Source organism: Cibotium barometz, chromosome 3 (assembly GCF_041138505.1).
Source record: "Cibotium barometz isolate CiBa-2024 chromosome 3, ASM4113850v1, whole genome shotgun sequence".
Classification (NCBI taxonomy): domain Eukaryota; kingdom Viridiplantae; phylum Streptophyta; class Polypodiopsida; order Cyatheales; family Cibotiaceae; genus Cibotium; species Cibotium barometz.
In genome coordinates this window covers 20,027,119-20,051,234 of record NC_141048.1, presented here as the reverse complement: position 1 = coordinate 20,051,234, position 24,116 = coordinate 20,027,119, and the positions used below count along the sequence as shown (strand labels likewise).

The window sequence follows — 24,116 nt, the reverse complement described above, 5'->3', positions numbered from 1 at the left end:
AGAGTACCATGATCTGCTATGTCCATTCCGGCTAATCTTGGGAGGCCTCACTGTCAAGTGTGCAGACATGACAAATATAAGTAATGGTCTGAAAGAGGGCATCTCTGACAAAGGGACCAGCTCCAAACTTGCTAGCACAATCTCATGTGGCACAAAGATAGGAAGAGGGGCGGCTGCAAACTTGCTAGCACAATCTCATGTGGCACAAAGATAGGGAGAGAGCTGAAAATATCTCCTCTTCATGCTTCAGAGCTTCAAGAGAAAGCGAGGGCATACATGAACTCTACTCAGCAATGGTAGGATAGAAAGATGTACTGCAGGTCCAGCAGCGCAGATCCCTATAGATTGCCGTTGCTCGATTCAAGTGGATCCATAGCCATAACTAGGAACACCTGCAAGCTTAGATCACCCTTATGCACAATGTCCTATAGTGCCGTACGGTTTCTGTTGAGGAGGGGATTGAAACTGGGCTCTGTAGTGAGAATACCCCTTTTCCTTTTCGGCTAGACTAATAGGTTTTTTTTCTTTAAACTGTAGTTTCTTATCTGCTATAATCATTTAAATGTTTTTTTCATGCTGCTAAAAACTGTAATGTTGTGTAGGATGGATGACATGATGCGGGGCCATCGAGGCTGGAGGGAGCTATCCGTGCTAAATGGAGACAAGCTTACCAAAATAAACCATTTCATTGGAGGCCTCATGTCTCCAAAAGGATCTGAGATCAAGGGCTTTACAGCGACTAAAGATGCGGATGATGAGGAGTGGGGATTTGAACAGGTACAAACGTTAAAGGAGGGGAGCAATCAAGCTTTTCTTCCTTTTGTTCTGTCCATCATGTGTCTTAATGTTGAGCCTTCCATGTACAGCTTGTATGTGCTCTGTGCTTACTTTATTTACCTGTAATCTTTTACTTACATTTGTGGCTAATTTATAGTGTACATTTCAAGGAAAAGCCTTCTCTATGATGAAGACGTTAGTAATAAGCACAACCATGGTTGTGTGATAATAGAGGAGGATTTTAGGCCAAGGACTGCCCTTGTAAATGGAGGTGTTTGTGTTGTGATAGTTCAAAGTGACTGCCATAGGGCAACCTAAACAATGTGGGAAGTATAATAAAAGGAGAGAGAAACTATAATACATAGGAAAGAGGTTATACACTTGCCTCTTACACCTGGTGGTCTAGATTTAAGAGGACCCATACTGAATAGGAACACCTGAGATTTTCACTTTGGACAATCCTACAGAAGACTATCTAATGTTTATTCTTTTCCTTTAAATTTTTGCATCTCCCATCACAGTATTCACACATAGTGCAAAGCCATTAGTCTCATGAGCTGTTTCGCCTCCCCAAAGGCGTCCATCGAAACACCTGAGATTTTCTTTTTGGACAATTTATCTAACGTTTGTGTCTTTTCCTTTCAATTTTTGCATCTCCCATCACAGTACTCACACATAATGCAAAAACAGTAGTCTCATGAGTTGTTTTGCCCCCCCAAAGACGTTGATAGCAGCCCCTCCCCCAAGGGGGGCTTTCGCCCCATTCGTCCTTTGTTTCCTCCCCACACCATTCCCCTCGTTCCCTATGCAGCCTCTACTCCCCTTCCGTCTTTCTCCCTCCCCAGTTAGCCTTTGATCCCCTCCCTATTGCGCCTGTATTCCTCCCTCCCCTCTTTATTTTCCCTCAGTTTCTGCCTGCAAAATCAGAGGCAAATCAGGAATACTCAGGTCATCGACCCAAGATTAATCAACAGCGTACGATTAATGAATGCCATTTTCAACACTTTCCTGTTTCTACCTGCAAAATCAGATGGAAAAGTTTAATTAGGCCATTGTCAAGCACTAATCAACGTTGCATGCGCAGAAATCAGCATTCAGCTGCATTTATTGGAAATCAGTCATGGATAAATTGAGAATAATCAAAACTAATGACCACCATAACCTGGTACAACCAATGGAAAGGGAAAATAGGAAACCTGAAGGATGCCCTCACATAGATAAAGAATTTCTCCGCAGATGAAACGGAGAAACCCCCTTCAATGGGGGTGTTCATTCTGGATGGAGAATGAGGCATCCCTAAAGGCTGCATGGGATTTGGAAGTGGAGCAACAAAAGGCGGAGAACATAGTATTACATCAAAAGCTGCAAGCAGCGAAAATGGCGCTCAACGAAGAGTTTTGCCAGTTGATGGAAGAAACCAAGAAAGAAAGTGCACGGCTTTGACAGGGGCATTGATACAACCTGTAAATGGTTGGAGGTTGCGAAGGAAGATATTGAGAAGGCCTCACAATAGGTAGACATCACAAAGAATCATGAAGCCCCAAACACCAACACCATCATGAATGCTACATTCGAAGAGGGGAACCATAGGCAAGTTGGTACTGTCCATGTGAGAGTAACCACAGGCCTCACTCTAAGGACCTTGCCTAGAGAGGAAGGGAAGACATTATGCAAACAAACGGGCGTTGATGGGACACCATTCATTGACGCATGGGGGGGTGGAAGGACTTGACAAAGGAAAAGCCTCTCTTAGTCAAATTTTAGGACTTGCACTCTCGCCTTGCCTTATTGAAGGAAAGCGCAGGACTTTGGGGATGATTTCACACCACTGCAGCAGGGAGAACAAGGAAAATAGGGAATGGTTGGCTGCCTCTTGCTGCTTCATGAAATAGCTCTCGAGCCAAGGGTAAATCCGTAGCCTGATGTAGATCTCCTCGTGTTTGGATCTCCCCCCCAATCGGAGTCACTCCAACCTTGAAGTTTGACTCGTTCCGTCGTTCCCCCTCTAGTGTCATAGAAGAGCTTGCGGCCAGTTGATATTGTGCTAATTATTTCTATCTTTAGCGGTGCATTTACCCTATCAACTACTTATTTGCTGTACTAATTCTTTCTATTTGATACTTCCCTTAGTGCTAGGCGACGATACATTTTAATGTTTTTTGCATAAAAGCATGGGCTAAGCTTAGTTTTCAACAAAGACAACATCTCTACTCAACAAAATCTACCTTGTGGATAGATAGCAAAGTTGATATCATTTTCTTTTTGAGTTGTATCCCATAAAATTCCACCTTGTGGCCAAATGGTACACTTTATATCCTTTTCTTTCTAAGTTGTATCCCACAAAAATGCATTTTAACATCTAATCATCTAACCTATTACAGTGTTGCTTAGCAATAAGGGTATAAGTAAGACATAGTTACCGCGGAACGGCGTTCCGCCTTCCTGCAACGCCGGAACGCCGCTCCGAAGCGCAAGGCGTGCCCGGAACGTGGAAACGGGAGCCGGAATGGAGCACTTGCCGGGGAACGTGGCGGAACGCGTGTCGGAACGCCGGAACGCTAGGGCAGAACGCACGTTCCGGGCGTTCCGGAAAAAGTGTACTTTCGCTAAGTCGCCGGCAGCCGTTTTTTTCCAGCGTACGGCTCTTTTTCGCTTCTGCGCCTGCTTCGTTGGCTGCGCCTGCTGCTTGAGTGCTCTCCCTACCACTCCACCCTTCCTCTTGGCTGCCCCCTTGGCTGCCCCACACTCTCCATTCCACCTACTACCCCACCCTTCCTCTTGGCTGCCCCACACTCTCCCTACCTTGAGCCTTGGCTGCCCCACAGTACACACTCTCCCTACCTCCTCTTGGCCCCTCCTCTAGGCTCTTGGGCCTTGGCAAGTTGGCCCCTTCTTTTGCTCGGGTGGCACTCATGACTCGAGTCTTGAGCACTCAGCAGGTAAGATTTAAAATTTACGCAATGAACATTGGATTTTGGAGATTCTAGTTTGCTGCGTTTTTTCCCACTTTGTGGATACTTTACTTATGTCTCATGCAAGGGCATTTTGCATGTTTTTTTAATTTTCAGCCATTTATCAATTTCAATGGCACCTCCTCGTGGCATAGATGCAGAAAACAGATCCCCTTGGTGGAATGAGGTGGATCTTGTGTCCAGATATGATAGTGCAAGAGGAGGAGGGTCACGCAAGTGGAAGTGCCACTTTTGTGGATCCATTAAGACTGGAGGCACGGATCGTGTGCGAGCCCATTTGGTGGGGGTTAGAGGCAAAGGCATTTCTGTTTGCCCTACAGTGTCAGGAGCAGATATCATACGATTGCAGGCACTTGCAGATAGACTTGATGCAGCAGGGAGTCGGCCCTCTGTTCTTGATCCTCGAGGTACATCATCATCAGCTACACCTGCAGGCGTCTTCAGCGAGTGCATCTACCCCATTATTTGGGGCTGCTCCACAGCCATCCGCACATGGAACAAATGCTTCCCACTAGACCCAGGCTTCACGAGGTCCAGTGCAGGCTAGTCTTGTGGCATCATGGCACCCTGGGAGGAGGGCACAAGTAGATGCATCAGTGGCACGGTTTTTTTATGCTGCAGATGTTCCTTTGGTAAAGGCCCGCAACCCATACTTTGCAGATATGGTGAAGGAGATTGCTTCTTTCGGACCTGGCTATGCTCCACCTTCATCCGAGGCATTGCGCACTACACTTCTAGCCACAGAGAGGACGGCCATAGAGGATGCCTTGGGACCCATTCAGGATGTATGGCGTAGATGTGGTGTCACTATCATGGGTGATGGTTGGAGTGACACCAGGAGCCGCTCCATTCAGGGTATCCTTGCCTACTCCAGAGGATGTAGCTTTTTTATTAAAGCTATTGACAATTCAGAGGCGGGCAAAACTGCAGAGAGATTGGCAAATATTTGGAGTGAAGCCATTGAGTACGTGGGTCCCAATAATGTCATCCAATTTGTTTCTGATGGAGAGAACTCAAACAGGGCAGCATTAGCTTTACCTATCATGTTGGGCATCCCCGCATCCGAAAATTACCTCTTTGTTGCGGTAGTTAGACAGCTGGTCCCTCACCTTGCGTCGCCCTTCTGTAGTAGTGACCATCTTTTGCAAAGTGGCGTTCCAAGCACACACTACCTCGCTATCTGCTTGTTGCTGTCTCCATTTGTGTTGAAATTCAGGGTCAAGAATGTAGGCTGCAGCACGTAACGGTGAATCATATTGATTCCATCTACTCACTGCGAGATCCTCCACCTCCTGCAACCTATCCGGAACTGATAGATCTTGCCATTGTATGACACATCTCCGTCAACATGCTTCATAACTTTTACAATTGGCCAACAAAGCTTGAGAAGGTGTTCTGTCTCAGGCCAAAATTCATCCCCTACTATAGTGGTATGACAAAGTTGACCAAGAGCTGTTCTATGAGTAGGCCATGACTCCCACTCAGGACATGCAACCATTTGTTTCAGGGCTGGCCTGACATGGTAGAGATGACGAAGCATCATGAAATTGTAGGCGAATTTGGTCTCGGAGTACTTTAGCATCTCCTTTCTTGCATACCTCCGGTACAATGCAAGAGAGTAATGGTGGCGGGTGATAAAAGATATCACTTCCTTGCCAGTGTCAATTGTGGCCTTCACCCTATCCAACTTACCAATATCCTTGAGTAAGTTGTTGAGACAATGTGCCATGCATGGGCTCCAGAAGATGTGTGGATATCTTTGCTCTAACAAGGCTCCTGTTGCCTTGTTAGTGCTCTCACCATCGGAGACAAACTGGACAACATTTTGAGCACCAACATACTCGACAGCTTCACTCCACATTTCACAAAGGATAGGGGCAGTTTTTTGTCTTACCCCACATGCTCTAGACTTGATGTAGAAAGGCCTTCCTCGACATGAAGCAAGGACACCCTCCAGTGAATGGCTCCGTATGTCGCTCCAGCCATCGCCCATCAAAGTGACTCCATAAGAGCTCCATTGTTGCTTCACGGGTGTGAGGGTTTCATTGATGGAAGTAATCTTATTCTCCAACAGTTTTGTTATGAAAAATGGGGAAGAGACAATACAAAACTGAAACTGAAATGAGAGCATAACTAGAAGGAAACACAAACCATAGACATACCTTGAGATGAGTGTAGACAAGACACAAGATTGATTTATTCATTGATGTGACACCTACAATTTATAGGTGAGAAGTACAAGATTGAGTAGACTCACTTATGGGATAAATGTAGAGGTGCCACATGGCACTAGACTCAAGACACAAAGACTGAACTGAAACTAGACTAGAGAAATAGTACACCTAGTGTGCACTTATTTCCAACACTTTCCTTAAGTGGACACTAGGAGGAAGACAAAAGGACAAGACTATAACATGACAAAAGATAAGACCAAGACAGAGAGACTAGACAAGGATTGAGAGACAAGCTAGAAGACAAGATGGACAAGACTAGAAGACAGACATAAAGACTGATAGACTGAGAGACAAGACATGAGAGACAAAAGATCCTGAGACACCCCTCCTCAAGTGATATCCTCATATGGGTCCACAAGGGTAGGGACAAGAGTGGATCATAGACAGACAGAGAGAGAGACAATCAGCCAGTAGAGTGGTCCCACAGAGAGAGAGACTTTCAGATAGACATGAGAGAGACTGACAAATAGAAGATAAATGGGACATAGACAAAAAATGCCAAGAGAATGTGGGTAGCTAATCCACAAAAGAGAGGCATATAGAATGATAGACAGAGTGTCAAAGACATGTGACAGGATAGACACACAGGATAGACACATAGACAGAGAGACTGACTGATTGTAGATAGACAGAGAGATGGACCTTGATAGATAATCCCTCCTCAAGGGCAATCTTCCTGCCAGAGTGAGTAATGCAGGGGTGCCTCTTGGATAGGGACAAAGATAAGTCCATGTAGACAAATAGACATGACATTACCCCCCATGATCTACATCATTGGTGATCAATGGTGGTAGATAGCATGAAAGCATAGACAAATATGAGAGAGATGGGAAGGTCTTACCATATTTGGCAGTGTCTAATCCCGTACATGAGAGACAGATAGATGAAGGGAAGGTCTTACCACTTGCTGAAATGCAAGGGCAGTGTCTAATCCCGTACAAGATAGAGAAGTAAATGAAATTCAGAACTGAGATTGTTGATTTTTCAAGAAATAGAGAGTAGACTGAAAATAGAAAACAACATACACTGATTTCTGCTTTAAATTTGCTGCTGCAGGTCTGGCTGGTCCAATGGACAGCTAACCCACATGTGAAGATGAAGAGAAAATGGGAAATAACAAAGGGGGAAATGCCCTTTGCACAGATGTTGCAAATCAGGTCCAAAATCAGCATTGGAGTTTACCTTCACAAAAGGAGGTGTCGAGCTGATGTCGAGAAGACCAGAGATCCAAAAATGACGAGTTGTTGCATGAGTTGAATATCCAGGAGGTCCACGACTTGAGAAGGCATGTTGATGAAGAAGAGAGTGCGGGGGTAGCTGCTACATGTGCAGTACTAGAGGACAGGCCGGTAAGCTCGAGTAGAGAGGCGGCAGCACCATGATGAACCCCCGCAACAGCAAGAAGGAGAAGACGGGCAATTGTTGGCGCAGATCTGGAGTTGCAAGCTGGAGCAGAATCAACAGGCCGAGCAGAGACAAACGGGGCAGGTTGGTATGGTAGGCAGAAAAAAACGCAGCTATGGCTGCAGCAGACATTCGTGTATTTGGAGGTCGATGAGTTGAGGTTAAGATACAAAGCAAAGAAGCAAACTTGCCGCCACATGTTGTTGGACCAAGCGAGCAGACATAGAAGATTAGAAACTGCGTAAATTTTGACTTGTATGTATCATGTTTGGCACGGGCAAGAAAGCTCGCAAGATAGGCTGCAGCAAACTGTGGGGGATAGGCTGAGGGAAGAGGCGGCGGGTAGTTTGGAAGGCAGTGTTGGCAGATGCCCACGCTGCAATCCACGCAGAAGATATTCCTCTCATTTCTCTTCAGATGAAGGTGATCGTTAGCGCAAGTTGCAAAGAACTTCTCGGAAAGCAAAGCTTCTAGCCACTCTGGCTTCTGCGGCAAGGCGGCTGCCGTGAGCGTGTATCCCACCATGGCGTGATGAAGAGCAATTCAAAAAAGTGGTACCGAGAATGAGGATGGCTATGGCGACGAGGAGCTCAGACGAGAGAGAGAGAGAGAGAGAATTGAACCAAGCAAACACCAGCGTGCTGCGCTGAATTGAGTGGGACAGCTTGGAGAGAATGGCGAAAGCTCAGAGGAAAAACAGGGAAACCCTAAAACCATGGCTCTGATACCATGTTATGAAAAATGGGGAAGAGACAAGACAAAACTGAAACTGAAATGAGAGCATAACTAGAAGGAAACACAAACCATAGACATACCTTGAGATCAGTGTAGACAAGACACAAGATTGATTTATTCATTGATGTGACACCTACAATTTATAGGTGAGAAGTACAAGATTGAGTAGACTCACTTATGGGATAAATGTAGAGGTGCCACATGGCACTAGACTCAAGACACAAAGACTGAACTGAAACTAGACTAGAGAAATAGTACACCTAGTGTGCACTTATTTCCAACAAGTTTCTCTCTCAAAGCATCATAAACTGGAGGAGTGTAGGAGGGTCCAAAAGCAGCAATTTCAGCCACCATTTCCCTGAAGTATGGAGAACGGGCGACATTGAAGGGGATGCCACAAGAATAGAAGAAGCGTGCAACAACACTATCAACCCGGGCTTCCTTTGTGGGTGCCATGCCGTGTGAAGCGTACTTTGCTTGACGCTTTCTTTCACTTGCACCTGATGATCCACTGCTAACATGAGTTGAAGTAAAGGGTGCTTGCCCAAAGGTTGTACTTACAGGATTCGTGGAGCAAGTTGAAGTGTGTATTGAAGTGGCACTTATTGGTTGCTTTCGTCGGGTATTTGGTGGAGGGGGGAGAATTGCTACTTCTTGTTCCATTCTAGTTTTATTTTCACTTGAGATCTTGGAACATTTGGCGATGCCAAATCCGTCCAAGCCAAGCAAATGTGCCCTTACCCGATCCACACATCTGCCTCTCTCCAAGCTCCAAAACCAGCATTTGAATTTCTTTGAACCACCTTTCTTTGTATTGTAGATGTTAACAATGTCAACTTGCTGCCACCAATAATCACTTTGGTTGAACTCCTTCATGCACTCTTGCTCGAGATGAGCCCGAGTCCTAGGTGCCATAGATGATATGTGTGTGTGAGAGAGAGAGAGAGAGAGAGAGAGAGAGAGAGAGAGAGAGAGAGAGAGAGAGAGAGAGAGAGAGAGAGAGAGAGAGAGAGAGAGAGAGAGAGAGAGAGAGATTTTATTAACGTCTTCCAAAAGACCGAACTCGGCCTATGAGACAAATCGGAGTACCAGAGAGAGAGAGAGAGAGAGAGAGAGAGAGAGAGAGAGAGAGAGAGAGAGAGAGAGAGAGAGAGAGAGAGAAATGAAATGAAATGAAATGTTATATTAACGTCTTCAAAAGGCCATAATGACCTATGAGACCAAAAGTTACATCATGGTGGATCTGATACAATGTCTGGATAAAAAAACCCAGAAAATGAAAAATAAAGATGATACTACTGGCACCTAGAAAATGAAACTGGAACTGGAAGGTACACTATGGAGGTACCTCCATCTCATAATATGTGCCGCATCGACACTGGCGGATCTCCTCAATATCCTCTGTGGTCAGCACCCTGACTGGGTGGTCCCGCATGCCTTCGCAAGAATAATCCGAATCTGCCGCTGCAACCTCCGTCTATGCTGGGATGCCCTCCTCCGTGGTCGTGGGCGTCTGGACCACCCAAGCTCAATCGCACGATCAATCAGTGTACCCCTGGTGTGGGCGGTATCCATGTCCTGCTGCTGCTGTGGTCCATCTGGCGCAGTGATGGCCGGACTAAAGAAGTCTGTAATGTGCCTCTGAGTCTGGCTCTCTGTGCGCCTAAGCAGGCTATCTCTATGTCTCCGCAGCTCAAGCAAGAACAATCCCAAACACCTCTGGTCCTGGTACCCCATGACTCTGGAAAGTGGTCCAAAACCCTCTCTGAATGAGAGAGAGAGCCTCTGTCATCCCAACAAAATGAAAAAGTACTGAATAAAAAAGCTGAATCTGGGTGTGCAGAGAGAGAGAGAGAGAGAGAGAGAGAGAGAGAGAGAGAGAGAGAGAGAGAGAGAGAGAGAGAGAGAGAGAGAGAGAGAGAGAGAGAGTAGGGGGGTGTGTGTGTGTGTGAGAAAGAAAGAAAGTTATATTAACGTCTACGGAAGACCTCAAGGGCCTATGAGACCAAAAGTAATACAATGGTACCATGGATACACTGAGGCATGGAAAGCTGAAAGAAAAAGTAAAATGAAAAACATTTGACAGTACATGTGATCAGCAGATGATCTTGTGTACAGTGAGATATGCTGTGATTAGCTAATGACAATACCTGCCTCGGCCCGAACCGATCTTATGGTGGAGTGAATGTTAGCCCTTTGTGATGGGAGCGTGACATGTCGGCCGGAGAACCTCACGAATCTGTCTCTGTGTGGTGGAGGGTCTTGATGCTCTGGGTCGGGGACGTCTGGCTCGCAAAATGGATCGAGCTCTCTCACTAAGAACTCCACTTGGGCGTGGGAGTTGGAGCGTGGGTACGGGTGGTGGGCTTTGATGTCATAGTAGAGGAACTATTGTGGGCAGTGGATTCCAACGTGGATGTATGTACCACAAAGAAATCTGTGATGACTCTTTGTGAGGTGTCCTGTCGGAGCCGGGGCTGTCTCTCAGCATGTTGTCTCAACACTACATCCCTGTGTCGTCTCAGTTCCATCAAGTACATGCCCAAGCACCTCTGATCCGCAAACTGTATCACCTGTGTGAGTGGTCCGACCGAATCCCTCTCGGAAGAGGCAGTGGAATCTCCCACTTATCTCATAGTAAGCCGGGCAACTGAGCATATAATGGGCCTCATCCTCTACTGCTCCTGAGATGCACACTCTATATGTCCTCTCCGAGAGAGAGAGAGAGAGAGAGAGAGAGAGAGAGAGAGAGAGAGAGAGAGAGAGAAATGAAATGAAATGATATATTAACGTCTTCAGAAGGCCAAAATGACCTATGAGACCAAAAAGGTTACAACAATTGGTGGATCTGATACAATGTCTGTGTAAGAAAAGCTAAAACACAACTAACTGAAACTGAAATAACTATGAGGAAAAGTACGGTACTAGGAGCTCCTAATGGATAACATCTGGGAGGAAAACTCCAGCAACAAAGGTAAGCATCATACACATCACTATCCAAAGAAGTCTCTCATCGGTCGATGGCGGATATCCTCAATGTCCTCCATGGTGAGTACTCTGACTGGACGTCTCCCATGGCCGTGCTAGTATGGTCCTGATCCTCTGTTGTAGTCTCCGCCGGTGTCGAGATGGGCCTCTCATCTTGGGGCGCCTGGACCGCCCCAGCTCTATAGCCCGATCAATCAGTGTACCTCTAGTGCGGCTATACTCTGGGGCTAGCTGCAATGCCTGCTGGCCTGACTGCTCAATCTCTGGTTGAAAGAATTCTGTAATCTGCCTCTGTAGGTGTCTCTCCCTCTCTGATCCCCTCCCTCTCAAGAGACCCTCTCTATGTCTACGAAGCTCCAGCAAGTATAATCCGAGGCATCTCTGATCCTGGTATCTCATGACTCTAGAAAGTGGTCCGAAACCCTCTCTAAAACAGGCAGTGAAAATGGCCTCGTATCTCATAATATACTGGACAGTGACATATGTAATGTAACTCTGTCTCTGGCTCCATCTGGCATAGCTGACAAATCCTGGCCTCAGCTGGTACTCCTCTGAATCTGCCAGTCTCAATCTCTAGCTGGTGTGAGGATGTGCGCATCTGACCAATAGCACACCGTACCCCATGAGAAAGATGAGTATCCATGAGAGAGAAAGAAAGAAAGATTTTATTAACGTCTTCCAAAAGGCCGAACTCGGCCTATGAGACAAATCAGTGTACCTGTGTGGGGTATCCTCTGTCATCCCAACAAAATGAAAAAGTACTGAACTAAAAAGCTGAAGCTGGGTGTGCAATAAGTACAATGAGTGGGGGAGGGGATGGAGCAGAGAGAGAGAGAGAGAGAGAGAGAGAGTGTAGGTGTGTGTGTGTGGGAGAGAGAGAGAGAGAGCCCAATGGTAGGGTGAGAGTCCACTAGTAGGCTTAAGGGCCTGGGCTGTGTTCATTGTTGAGTGGATGAGCTTGATGTTTATGCATGTATTTATAGGATTTTTGAGGTATAATATAATTGTTTTCTGGGTTTTTTCTTTTGCAGTCTGCAGATGAGTTGGATAATTGGTTATTGGATGGGATTCTTGTAATTGGATGTACATGGGATTCTTAAATTTTTACACGATTTTCTTTTATGCTCTTGGGTGGCAGCTTGCATGAGTAATTGAGTTGGTTGGCAGCTTGCATGAGTTGTGTAACGGTGTGTGTGAGAGAGAGAGAGAGAGAGAGAGAGAGAGAGAGAGAGAGAGAGAGAAATGAAATGAAATGATACATTAACGTCCTCAAAAGGCCAAAATGACCTATGAGACCAAAAAGGTTACAACAATTGGTGGATCTGATACAATGTCTGTGTAAGAAAAGCTAAAACAACTAAACAACTAACTGAAACTGAAACAACAACTATGAGGAAAAGTAAGGTACTAGGAGCTCCTAATGGATAACATCTGGGAAGGAAAACCCCAGCAACAAAGGTAAGCATCATATACATCACTATCCAAAGATGTCTCTCATCGGTCGATGGCGGATATCCTCAATGTCCTCCATGGTGTGTGAGAGAGAGAGAGAGAGAGATTTCTGGAATCTGGCTGGCAGCCTGGCAGGTGTGGCCACTGGCTGCAGGCAATAGAATATGCATTGGGTCCATGCTGGCAGCTCATATGCAGCTGTCCACTGGTTAATGTTAGGCGACGTTAGGTGGGCTAGGCGACATGAGACGGGTTAGGTGACATTAGGCATTTTGAGGGCTGCGTGTTTAAGGCAATAGATGTGGATGTGGCGTGTCTGCTACGCGCCATGGAAATGGGGGCACATGGCGCCCTGGAGTCGAGAGACGTGGCGATGTGGAGTCCAAAGATGGGGACAGTGTACGTGGCACAATCGACTCCATTTGAGTTGTGACGGGTTGGGCCCAAAAAAGGCTTCTTGATAAGCTTTAAAAAATCGACTTTTACATGGCTTAAAAAAGCCCTTGATTAAAATGTTGCTGAAGAAACGTTTCTGCGTGGCCTTCCTTCATAAGGAAACGCCACGTGCCAGCCGCTTCCCCTTTCCCCAACAGCGAAACGTTTCATCAATAGAAACATGTTTCGGAAGCTTCTGTCCACGTTTGGGCGTTTCTTGATCCCTGCACCTGTGTTTTTGGCCGTTTCTTGCTTCTATGATAGAATGAGAATTATCAAAGTGCCATGATCATCTTTCACATAGAGGGTGCTTTATGTCGGACTACTGCGAAATCCCAAGCTGGTTAAATAAGTATGTATCTTCTCATACCAAGCTTGGGGAGCTTGTTTGAGACCATAAAGTACTTTTCGAAGTCTGCATACTTTGCTCTCATGACTAGACATCTCAAAACCAATGGGCTGATTTACATAAACCTCTTGTTACAAATCCCCAGCACATCTTACCGTGGCCATATGAGAACTAGGTGTGAAAGTCTCATCATGATTAATGCCTTTTTTCTAGGCATACCCTTTGGCCACAAGCCTGGTCTCGTACCTATCAATGGTACCGTCAGGGTTTCTTTTTAACTTATACACCCACTTTGTGCCAATTGATTTTTTGCCAAGAGGCAAGTCTACCAAGTCCCATGTGTTGTTTTTGTGGATAGAATCCATCTCATTTGGCATGGCTTGCACCCAATGCTCATCCTCATGAGCCTCTTCAAATGAATTTGGCTCATCTGCATCACAAAGAGTACTCATGCAATCAATATTTGCATGTTCTCTTGCATTACGTGAACGAGCTGGTGCCTTGCTACCAAGTGGAGCTGAAAGCTTGCTCTCCTATAAGGTACGGAGCAGCCAACGAGGCACAACTGTAGCCTCTTCTGTTGCTGTCCGCTTTTCCTCCACTGCTTCCTCTACATTTTGAGGTGTAATGGGCTGAATTATGGGCTTGAGCACCCATATGCTGTCCATTAGGCATAGCCGGTCTGCTGTGCCATCAATTGCAAATGGACGTAGTCCTTTTTGGTCTCATGGTTTTGAATGCTTTGGTAGGGCATTTATTTAAAACATGTGTAGCACACACTATTGCCTCCATCCAGAATTTGTGAGGCATGCGTTTGCCTTTGACCATGCATCTAGCCATTTCCATCAATGAGCTACTCTTTCTCTCAGCAACATCATTTCGCTGAGGAGAGTATGGCATTGTGCATTGATACTTTATGCCCTTTTTTGTCAAAAGGCTTTGAAAGCAATAGACATGTATCTCCCCCCCCCCCCCCCCCACCCCCCCCCACCCCTTCATTTGTAGGGAGGGTTTGCACTTTGCAACTTGTTTGATTTTTAGATTCCCCCCCCCTCCCCCCCTCCCCCGAGAAAAGATCCTTTCATTAGTTATAAAAAAACACCCGCTGGGCTACAAAAAAAAAACTCTCCTGCTCATAAGAAGGCAGAGCAGAGATCCAATTAAGGCAGCTAGGGAGACTCTCCCTAGGTGCAAAAAGGTACAAATATCAGTACAAATAACTGAGAGCTATATCATACAATAGGAGGGGGGAAAAGCCAAATAGGTGGCCTGTAATGCCAGCGGGGGTACCCGCGTGTAATGTATAGAAGGGGCTGCTGCTGCGCCAAGTGGTGTGGAGGGCCTGGCGTCGCAAGATCGCCGCATCCCGAGTCGCCCCGGATGCGGTCATATTGTCCTCGCAGGGTGTGGACCAGCTCCGGCCAAATCCCCCGAACAGTCTCTGTTGGTGGCTCTAGTCTCCCCTCAAAGGCCCTGAAACACCGGGTCTCCAGGTGAACCAGATGGTGAGGCTGTTGAGGAGCTCCCATCGTAGATCCCTCTCCTGTGTCCAGTCGGCGGACGAGAAATCCGTTGAAGGAACAAGGCGAGGCTGGCCCCTAATGAATCTGATGGCTTGGCTGTCCTGCTCCGTCTTGTATCCCAGAGCAAGCCCTGACGAAGTCGACCAAGCAGCGGCACCCCACGTATACATGCCCTTTGGAGAGAGGGGGGCCAGAATGCGTAGCATCCTCAGCCAAATCTGCTGCGCTTGTGGACAGTCCCATAGGCAGTGTCTCTGTGTCTTCAATGGGTGGCCGCATCGGACGCAGGCCGCCGGAAGATCACTGTAGACAAGCCAGGTGCCAACTGCAGAGCCCCTGTGGGCAACCAGCCATTGGAAAGTCGAGATCCTGCGTGCCTGTCGACTAGCCCAGAGCCTGGCCCAAAAATCCTCCAGCAACTCCTGTGAGAGTCCCTGTAGTCACCAATGCTCCGATGCGGCTGGAGAGACCATCCTCCTCGTAGTCAAAATATGCCTCCCCAACCGAACAGTGTACCGGAAAAAGGTAATCTCTGTGGCCTCGAGGGACGCATAAGGATCATGCCACTCGTACTCGCCAGGGTCCCACTGGAGCCGAGCCAAGGGGCGTGCAACATATGCCCGAATGCGCCAATCAGAGTCCACATCTGCAGGGTCTGGATCAATATGCCACTTCCGAGAAGCGGCGGCCACTACCCGTATCCTCTGAAAGATGCACTCTGCAACCAAAGGCGACTCCGCCTCCACTCTCTGAAGTCTGCCCTCATCCTGGATCTCATAGTAGAGGCATCACCATCCTCAATGCAAGCTCTGACAGCAATCAGGATCTCCAACTGTGTGTTTGATTTTTAGATTGTGCCACATAATGCCAAAAACATGCAAATACATTAGATTTTGCCTTCAGAGAGTATATACCGAAGCAAATGTGTAGTAGTCACATCGATGAAGGTTACAAAGTATAAATGCTTCCCAATCGATGGTGTCCTCATAGGACTGACCACACACATCGTTATGCACAAGCTGAAATTTTCGGACAGTTCTTGTTGATCAATCTTTTGGAAATGCATTTCTGTGCATTTTACCCCATATACACCCTTCACATACGTGTTTTGGTGGCAACTCTACTTGAGGCATGTCCTGCACCATTTGATGCTTTTGCAATAGCATCAAATTGCCATAATGCACATGCCCAAGCCTGGCATGCCACAATTCTGCCAGGTCTGAAGAGTGGAAACTACATGAGCATCATCCTCTCGCATGTCAAACCTAACAAGCTGGTATAACCCATGGTACAATGTGCCAGATGTGACTAATGCATAGCCACTCTCACGGTCCTTAACTAACTGTGCACTTGTCCTCAAAGTTCATTGCATATCCTCTTTTAGCAAAAGAGGAGACAAACATTAAATTCTTCTTAATCACAAGCACACACAATACATCTATAAGATGATTAGCCATGCTATTCCAGTCTTCCATGGATACATTTTCCAACTCCCTTTTAAGAAAGGCAACTCTGGCCTCATTCTTAGCCTAGTACACGGTCCAATACATCCCAAGCTCGTCGTGAGGTTCTGCAAGACCTGATATGCGGTATAATCGATCGCTTTATTGACAAAGCAATCAAAGCCATCACTTGGGCATCATGAGTTTCCCATGTTTTTTTTTCCTGTGTGAGTAGGTGTTGCAACTTGCTATGCTCCACGGCCAGGTGTGTTAGGTGCTATGTGTGTAGGGCGTACATCATCATGTGATACATAACCCCATAAACCTTTGGCCACAAGAAGGTTTTGAACCCCATAAACCTTTGGCCACAAGAAGGTTTTGAACCATGAAATTCCATAGGGAGTAATTACTACCATCTTGGGACCAAACCCCCAATGAATCCGTTCTATGGAGTAATTATTGCCATCCTGTTTGACCTATTGGGACAAAACCCCGAATAGATCAGTTGCATTCGTAGCCATAATCTTGAAATCTCTCTACTAAGAGATATGCAAACACTTGCAATCAAGTTTATGTAAAAAACACGTGCAGGCAAAATCCCAACGCTATGCCAAGCAATCACAAGTTCCTGAGCAAACGTTTTGCCGAATTACAAGGCTGCAGTAAGTGTTTGGAGTGTCCAAACGACACTTGCAATGCAAATCCCTGCGCATTTGCTTCACAAATATCCAAACAAGGTCTCTAGAATGAAAAGCCCAAAATTTTTGTGCGCCAATGAGTTCAATTTTGTGCCAATTCCACATAAATCACAAAAGCCCCAAAATTGTGTGTACCCTGTAGCTCCAATCGTGCAGTTAAGCACGAATTTCAAAAAAGTCCCAAATTTTACTCAATCTTGCACATGGAATTTTGCATCGAAGTGCTGAATCCTACACTTGGGAATTTTGCATTGAAGCATGTAATTCACAAAAGTCCCAAAAACTGTATCGGAAGGGCAGTTGTAACATAGAAATCTTAACTATCACGAAACCTGATCAAACACATAATCATGCTAGAAATAGAAAGATGAAAGACAGCTGTGCACAATACACCACACTAGGGGCCAGAAGATGGGCTGAACCCCCCCCCCCCCCCCCCCCCCCCCCCCGGCGGCGGCCCACCCCCCCATGGCTAGATTACCTAAAAGGAGTCTGCTTCAAATACCACCTTGCGGGTGCCCAGGGATTCTCCACTGGCATGCACCTGAACCTTCCAGTACAAGATGAAAATAGAAACAAAACATTTGCTGAATTCAACTTTCCTCAACAGACCAGGAGAGCTTTTCTGGCTTTAAGCATATGTAGGACAGCTATGGACAGCCCACAACATTCCCACATCAGCCCGGGACAGCCTTGTATGGTTGTTCCAACCCTGCCACGTGCAAAGAGGAAGTCGACCAGCTTCAAGAGGGCTGTATCAGCTATAGTCACGAGAAACGAGAAACGGGAACGGAAACGTTCGAGGAATGGAAACATGGAAATGAGTTTTAGGGGTGGAAACGGTTGTTTCCTATGACAATATCACTTGGAAACGAGAAACGGCCATGGAAATGGATGGGGTCTTGAAAGAGAGACGTTTCTAGGGTCTGAAATGGCCGTTTCCTGCGACTATGGTACTAGCCACCGACCAGCCCTCAGTTGCCCCCATAAGGAGTCGGCCAGCAGATTTTGCATGCCTGGAGAAGTCGGCCAGCAGGTAGAGAACTGTCAAACAAGTCGACCAGCGCTCTAGCACAAATAGGATGAGTCCACCATTAGTTTCTCACACTTGGAAGCAGTCGACCAGCACAAAGGGAAGCCCAGATCCAATTGACCAGCAATTATGCTCTCCAAAACAGGTCGGCCAGCTCCACCAAGCACTTGGAAAGCACACAACTCCCCAAACTCGACTTCTCTCCCCCTGTAATGTTTTTTCCGAGAGAAATATCAGCTCGTGTGCTTTTTTAGGTCCAGTAGGGGGTGCCTACAAGCAATAGGTCCAAATGATGTCCAATGCCCAATACTTGGGCCACCATGTGTATTAAAATAGTCCTGCCGAGTATGTACAGCTTATAATCTTGTCCGGTCACTTATAAGTGAGTGTGGACCTGCATCAATAATTATTAGCATGTGAAAACATAAGGCTGTAAATTGAGTTTCAAAAGCAGTTAGCACTTGCTAAACACATGTTGACCACCTGTTAGGCCAGAACAAGTGTGCACACACGTCCACAGGGTCCCTGACTCCATGGACAACACAAGTGGTAAACTCAGGCATTGTCTAGGCAAACAAAACAAGTCATCCAAAAATAAAATTAAGGACATGCACACACATGAGTGCAGCTAAATTGGAAGAAACACCGATCTGCCTAGTTGTATCGATCAGGTAAAATGTTAAGGGATCCAAAATCCTTCCAGAATCTTCCAAAAACATAAATACAAGTGAACACGAGGATAGCTAGTCCTGGGAACTAGGCTCCATATGCCATAGGTGTATTGTGATGTCAAGCTCCATATGCCACATCATAGAGATGGTGATGGTGGATAGAGATGCAAAGTTGTGGATTGCATTGGAATGTGTGGAGCTGAGAAGTCAACACACATATAATATGAAAATACAATAGTAATGAAAAGGTGGGTGTCCTTCCACACCATGTGCGCTAGAGGGAGAAACCCAAAGGGAAAAAGTGCCCCTAGTTATGCCTTGTTCACATGTGGCACTACAACCATGTAATATATGCTATTATGGATGGGCGCCGTAGTGTGGACATGACACCTCATGGAAGGTGACTTACATCCAGGCTTAGTTCCGTACGTCGTACGGATCAGATCGTACGTACAATTCGTACCGTACGGTACCGTACGTATCCGTACGATCAGGTACGATTTTGCCATGTTTCTGCCCGTTGGAAGTAGTCGTTTTTTTTGCCCGTTTTTTCTGACCGTTTTCTACCCGTTTTTTTGGCTGTTTTCCTTTTATCTCTCCTGAGTCCTTCTATAAAAGCCTCAAGGACCAAGCCTCTCCTCCATCTACTCCAGGCCTCTCCTCCACCACTCTCTTGATGGACACTCTAGTAGTGATCATGTTGATGATCATGCAGATGTTGGTGATGATGTAGACTTTTGATATGTTATAGCTCTCTAGGCATTGGGCATCTATCTCCTTCTAGCCCATTGATGATGTATTGTAGTATGTAGTATCATGTATGGGCGTCTGACAAATCCATCCTCTGTGAATCTAAGGAAATTATCTTTGTAGTACTGCATCTTGGTGGGAAGATCACCCGACCAAGTCTCCTTGGTGTGCATCTAGATCAAATCCTGTCTCAGAACTCTATTCCTTTCCTCTCGGGAGAGTGAAAAGTAAATGCCATAATCCCACTCCCACATAAATACAACACGCCTTGCCTGCGGGGAACGAGAGGACCCCTAAATATGAGCCCAAGTTGCCATGAGAGTATGGACGATATCACCCCATATAGTACTAATGCACTAAGACCCAAAAATTTGGACACCCTCAACAGCCTCCGTGCATCTAGCTCTCTAGATTTGCCATGCTGTAATACTGGCAACAATCTTCCTACTGGTGTCAATTCTCTGTCATGGGGGGTGTATAATCAGAGTGACAGAAAACCATGCTAGGCAATACATCTATTATGAATGAAAATAATAGAGTCCGTTCCAGTGCCTTGGTAGAAAATCTGTAGACCAGATTGGGAAAGCCAAGCAATTGCCCCCCAAGTAACATGCATGGCGCGGCCACTCAATTTGCCCATAAGTTGGGCTATAGAACCCTAAATATGGTGTGCAGTGCTCCATCCCTATAAACAATGCTTTACAGTCTCAGAATTTGCCGCACATCTCGGGCAGGTAGGTGCTACATCGAAAACCGATCTCCACTGATTGGTGGGCAGACCACCATGTAAAAATAACCAAAAGAAATGAGAGATCTGGCTTCTTCTGTATGAATGCCAAAGCCTATGCCAATATCTGCGTTGTATCACTGGAGAGATATCATAACTCTCCCAATGAGGCCTGAGAGTAGGGATTCTATGCATCTGTCAAGTGAGCAGAAGTCTCGCATTCCGGACCGTGAAACTGAAAAAGGGAAGGCTTTTCAATGGATCGATCCACTTCCACTCTCCTAGATCCCGCTGAAGATATCTAATAGCAGTGCCACCACCATATAACCACAAACAACAAGAGCCATGAGTCACTATCTAAGGAGAAGGTTCAATGATCCAATGCTTACCCAAACGACCAACAATCCTCACTGGACTAAGCCTAGTATCTGGGATGATCCCCTCAATGCTACATCTCCTCAATCTCCCTCCATGCATGATATAATAGATGATGCAATCTGTAGCCTCCTGGCTTGGGAGAGCAATGACCTGTAGAGGTATGGCTATTCTCGTAAAGACTCCCAGTCAACTCGGATGATAGTCTCCATGAAAGGTCCCAGAGAGCCACTCGTGTGGAATAGCTACATCAATTTGATCAATATGTATGCGAGAGTCACTAAGATGCTGAATGGATGCAGTTCTCCCATCCCCAGAAGACTCTTAAAGGTCTTCCAAGCAAGAACTATGTATGCACATCTCTCCCATCTTGACCACTGCATGTAACGAGATGCACCAAGTGCCGACCGGCCTCGTCCCTGATGAACTCATTCCACATAGTAGGTTGTCGGTCAGTCTCATCCAAAGACCTAGGAAGCCTTTGTCGCAAAAATGGTCTCATACTTCTCCATGCTCTGACAATGGCTTCAATAAGAGGGGAAGATGGTCCCTTGATATCAATCTCCGTGAACAAAAACCATGTGTTGGGCAGCTAATCTCCGACACGAGGTGTACATCCGGAAATCTGAGACAAAAAAAAATTCTTCCAAGGCTCAGTGCTTGGTAGGAAACCTCTGACCACAAGTTTGCAGAGCAACGCCTTGCATTAAACATTTGGATCAATAATATTGAGCTCCCCCTCTTGTCTTGGCTGAATAACCGTGAGCCAAGTTACTCTAGCACGTGTGTCTGTGGTGCCAACCAAACCCTACCAAGGAAAATTGTGGGCAATTGACCAATGCACGCACGAGAGAAGCACCAACAAGAGGCAATAAACCAAGCCGAGGCAAGCAATACCTGATTAGCCACCAAAGCTCTGGAGGCTAAATATAATCTCCTAGAGCTTCAATGAAGAAGCTTCTTCCAGATACTCTTAAGTATCGTAGCAAATTGCTGTGTAGGAGAAATATCAACCCTAACGTGGCATCTCAAATATCTAGTAGTGCATCCTCTACTGATCCAAGTAAACCCAAGCTTTGCACCCCAAGCAACTCTCGGTGAGTCACTAATCCAAAACCCAATAGATTTGTGGCAATTAATGAGTGCCCTTGCTGCCAAACAAAACTCTTCCAGTGCTACCCAGACAAACATAAGCATATGTGCAAGTGCCAAGGCCTCCAAGAACATGGCTTTGTCATCAGCTAACTCAGAGTCAACGAGCTTCTCTTGACTACGAAGAGGCAACCTCAATCCAGAAATACCAGCAGTGGAGCGGAGGAAGATGCTCATGGTCTCTACAACTATGATAGATAATAATGGGGCTAAAAGGCAACGCTGCCGTACTGAGCGATAGATCTGAAACTGCTCTCCTCTATCACCACAAGCAAGCCCACTATTGTGGGCATCATGATACATGCATGAAACTCCCTTGATCCATCTCTAAGAGAAACCGATATGGCTAAGAGTACCCTCAAGGAAGTCCCAATCCACTCTATTATAGGCCTTCTCAAAATCCAAGAGCAGAATGGCTAAGGCTTGATTACTTGCTTTGGCCCATTCCACTGCCTCCCAAAACGAGAAAATGTTATCAAAGATGCTCCTTCCGTGTAAGAATCCATTGTGAGTATCATGAATGACATCCTTCAAAATTGGCTGTACTCTAATGCTCATTGCCTTAGCAAGAATCTTATATGCAATCCCAAGTAAGGTGATAGGTCTCCTCTGGCCAATCAATGTCTTATCCCACTCTTAGGGATAAGATAGATAAGCCCCTCAGTGAGAGAAGAAGGCATAGAACTTGTGTCCCACATCTCCTGGAGAGCCGATGTGATCTCAGCCCTAATCTCATCCCAAAAAAGTAATGATAAAGACATGGGAGAGGCCATCCTCCCCTGGACACTTACCCTGAGGTAAGGCATGAAGAGCATGATTGAACTCCTGCATAGAAGAAGGGGCATCGAGAACAGCACACATCTCCTCAGTAATCAAATGTGGCAATGCATTCCAAACCTTCCTCTCTGCCCCGTGTCTCAATTCAGAGTGAGGCTCAACACTAAGGAGGCAATAGAAAGTAGTGGCAATTTGTCTTACCACAAGGGGATATGAATGAAGAGTGCCATGTGACACTATCTCTAGCATGAGATGGGCCGTGTGTACCAATGACATGTTTGTTGCATCTACCCCCCATCTAGGTCCAAAAGGATTCTTAGGCATGGTAATGGTACTTTGCACGCTGCTCAAGAGAGCGATGAAGCTTTGCCCTAACAGTACATAAAGAATCTGCAACCCATTGAGCATGAGGATGTTTTCTGTAAGGCGGCCAAGTCTACGTCTAACAGCCCCTTCTTAATCCAAGGCCTCTTGCCTCTTAGAAAGGGCACATGTGTGATAAAAGTCACTAATATCACAGAGAGAAGAGGCTAGGTTTGTGAGGCCTGCGAGAAATCATGAGATCTCCAAATATCAAGCATGCGACGTGATAGCTCTTCATCTGAGAACAAATGATTAGGGATGCGTCTCTAATGCATAAAACCACTAGGCAATGATCCGATTTAGAGGTGCCTGCCGCAATAAAAGTATGCCCCCATTTGTCAAGCACCCAATCATCCACATAAAATCGGTCTAACCGTGCATAAATACATCTTGCATTCCTTCTCGTGTTAGACCATGAGTAAAGAAGAGTGGATGGTCTCCTCGAAATGTCTCCATTGGCATCTCAACCATGTTAAAATCCCCACGAGTAATCCAATGGTCAGCATGAGGCATCAACGTAGTGAGAGATTTCCAAAAGACAATGCTCTCATCTCTATGGCTAGGAGCATAGAGGTTGAGAATACCAATGCGTGTAGTACCCTACATCCACTGCTCTCTCGCAGGCAAAATGACACCATGTCCAATGATGCTAGGCAAGACAAAAGCTGAAACATAGATACAGACACCAGCTTTGGTACCAATAGCTAGTGACCAAAAGGTGTGTCCCAAGAGAAGCTTGCCTAGTCTCCCGCATTGGCTAGCATCTAGTTTATGCTCTTGCAAGAGCAATACATCCATAGGTCCACCTGTAACTGCACAATGAAGTTGAGTTTTGACAATTTGTTTCCGCAGACGCGGAAAAAGCTTCCCAAGACCTGGAATGTTCCATGAGACAATTCTCATAAGGACTCAGAGTAGGAATGACCAGATCTTGTGGTCAACGAAGGACCTCCTTTAGAGACGGAGGTACGTCTCGCATATGTAAGGGAGGAAAAATCCGACGATGAAAACCTTACCTCTTGTTCCCTCTCCGGTGAAAAGCCAGGGCTGCTCCTTAAAACTGGAGAGGTACCATGATAGTGCGGCTGTGCAACATCATTCTCGAGAGTGCAATCATCCTATAAAACTGTAATGCAACATCCTCCTGTGAGGGATCCAAATCTTGTGCCTGCGGAGCCTCATCCTCCAAAAAAGGGTCAACATCCCATGAGGCAAGAGTTGCATAAGGGTTGGGGTGCTCCACTAGGGGTGCGGGTAAA

The 24,116-nt window shown here is 46.1% G+C and overlaps 1 protein-coding gene across 2 annotated transcripts in view; it reads left to right on the top strand.

Moving 5' to 3' along the window:
* The window catches only part of LOC147639818 (putative protein phosphatase 2C 11), a 93,440-nt gene that overhangs the window by 57,766 nt on the left and 11,558 nt on the right, over positions 1 to 24,116 (top strand). For both annotated transcript variants that reach the window (XM_086774390.1, XM_086774386.1), the window contains exon 5: positions 603 to 777. In XM_086774390.1, coding sequence (XP_086630516.1) covers positions 603 to 777 — 175 coding nt within the window. The remainder of the gene's footprint in view (positions 1 to 602; positions 778 to 24,116) is intronic.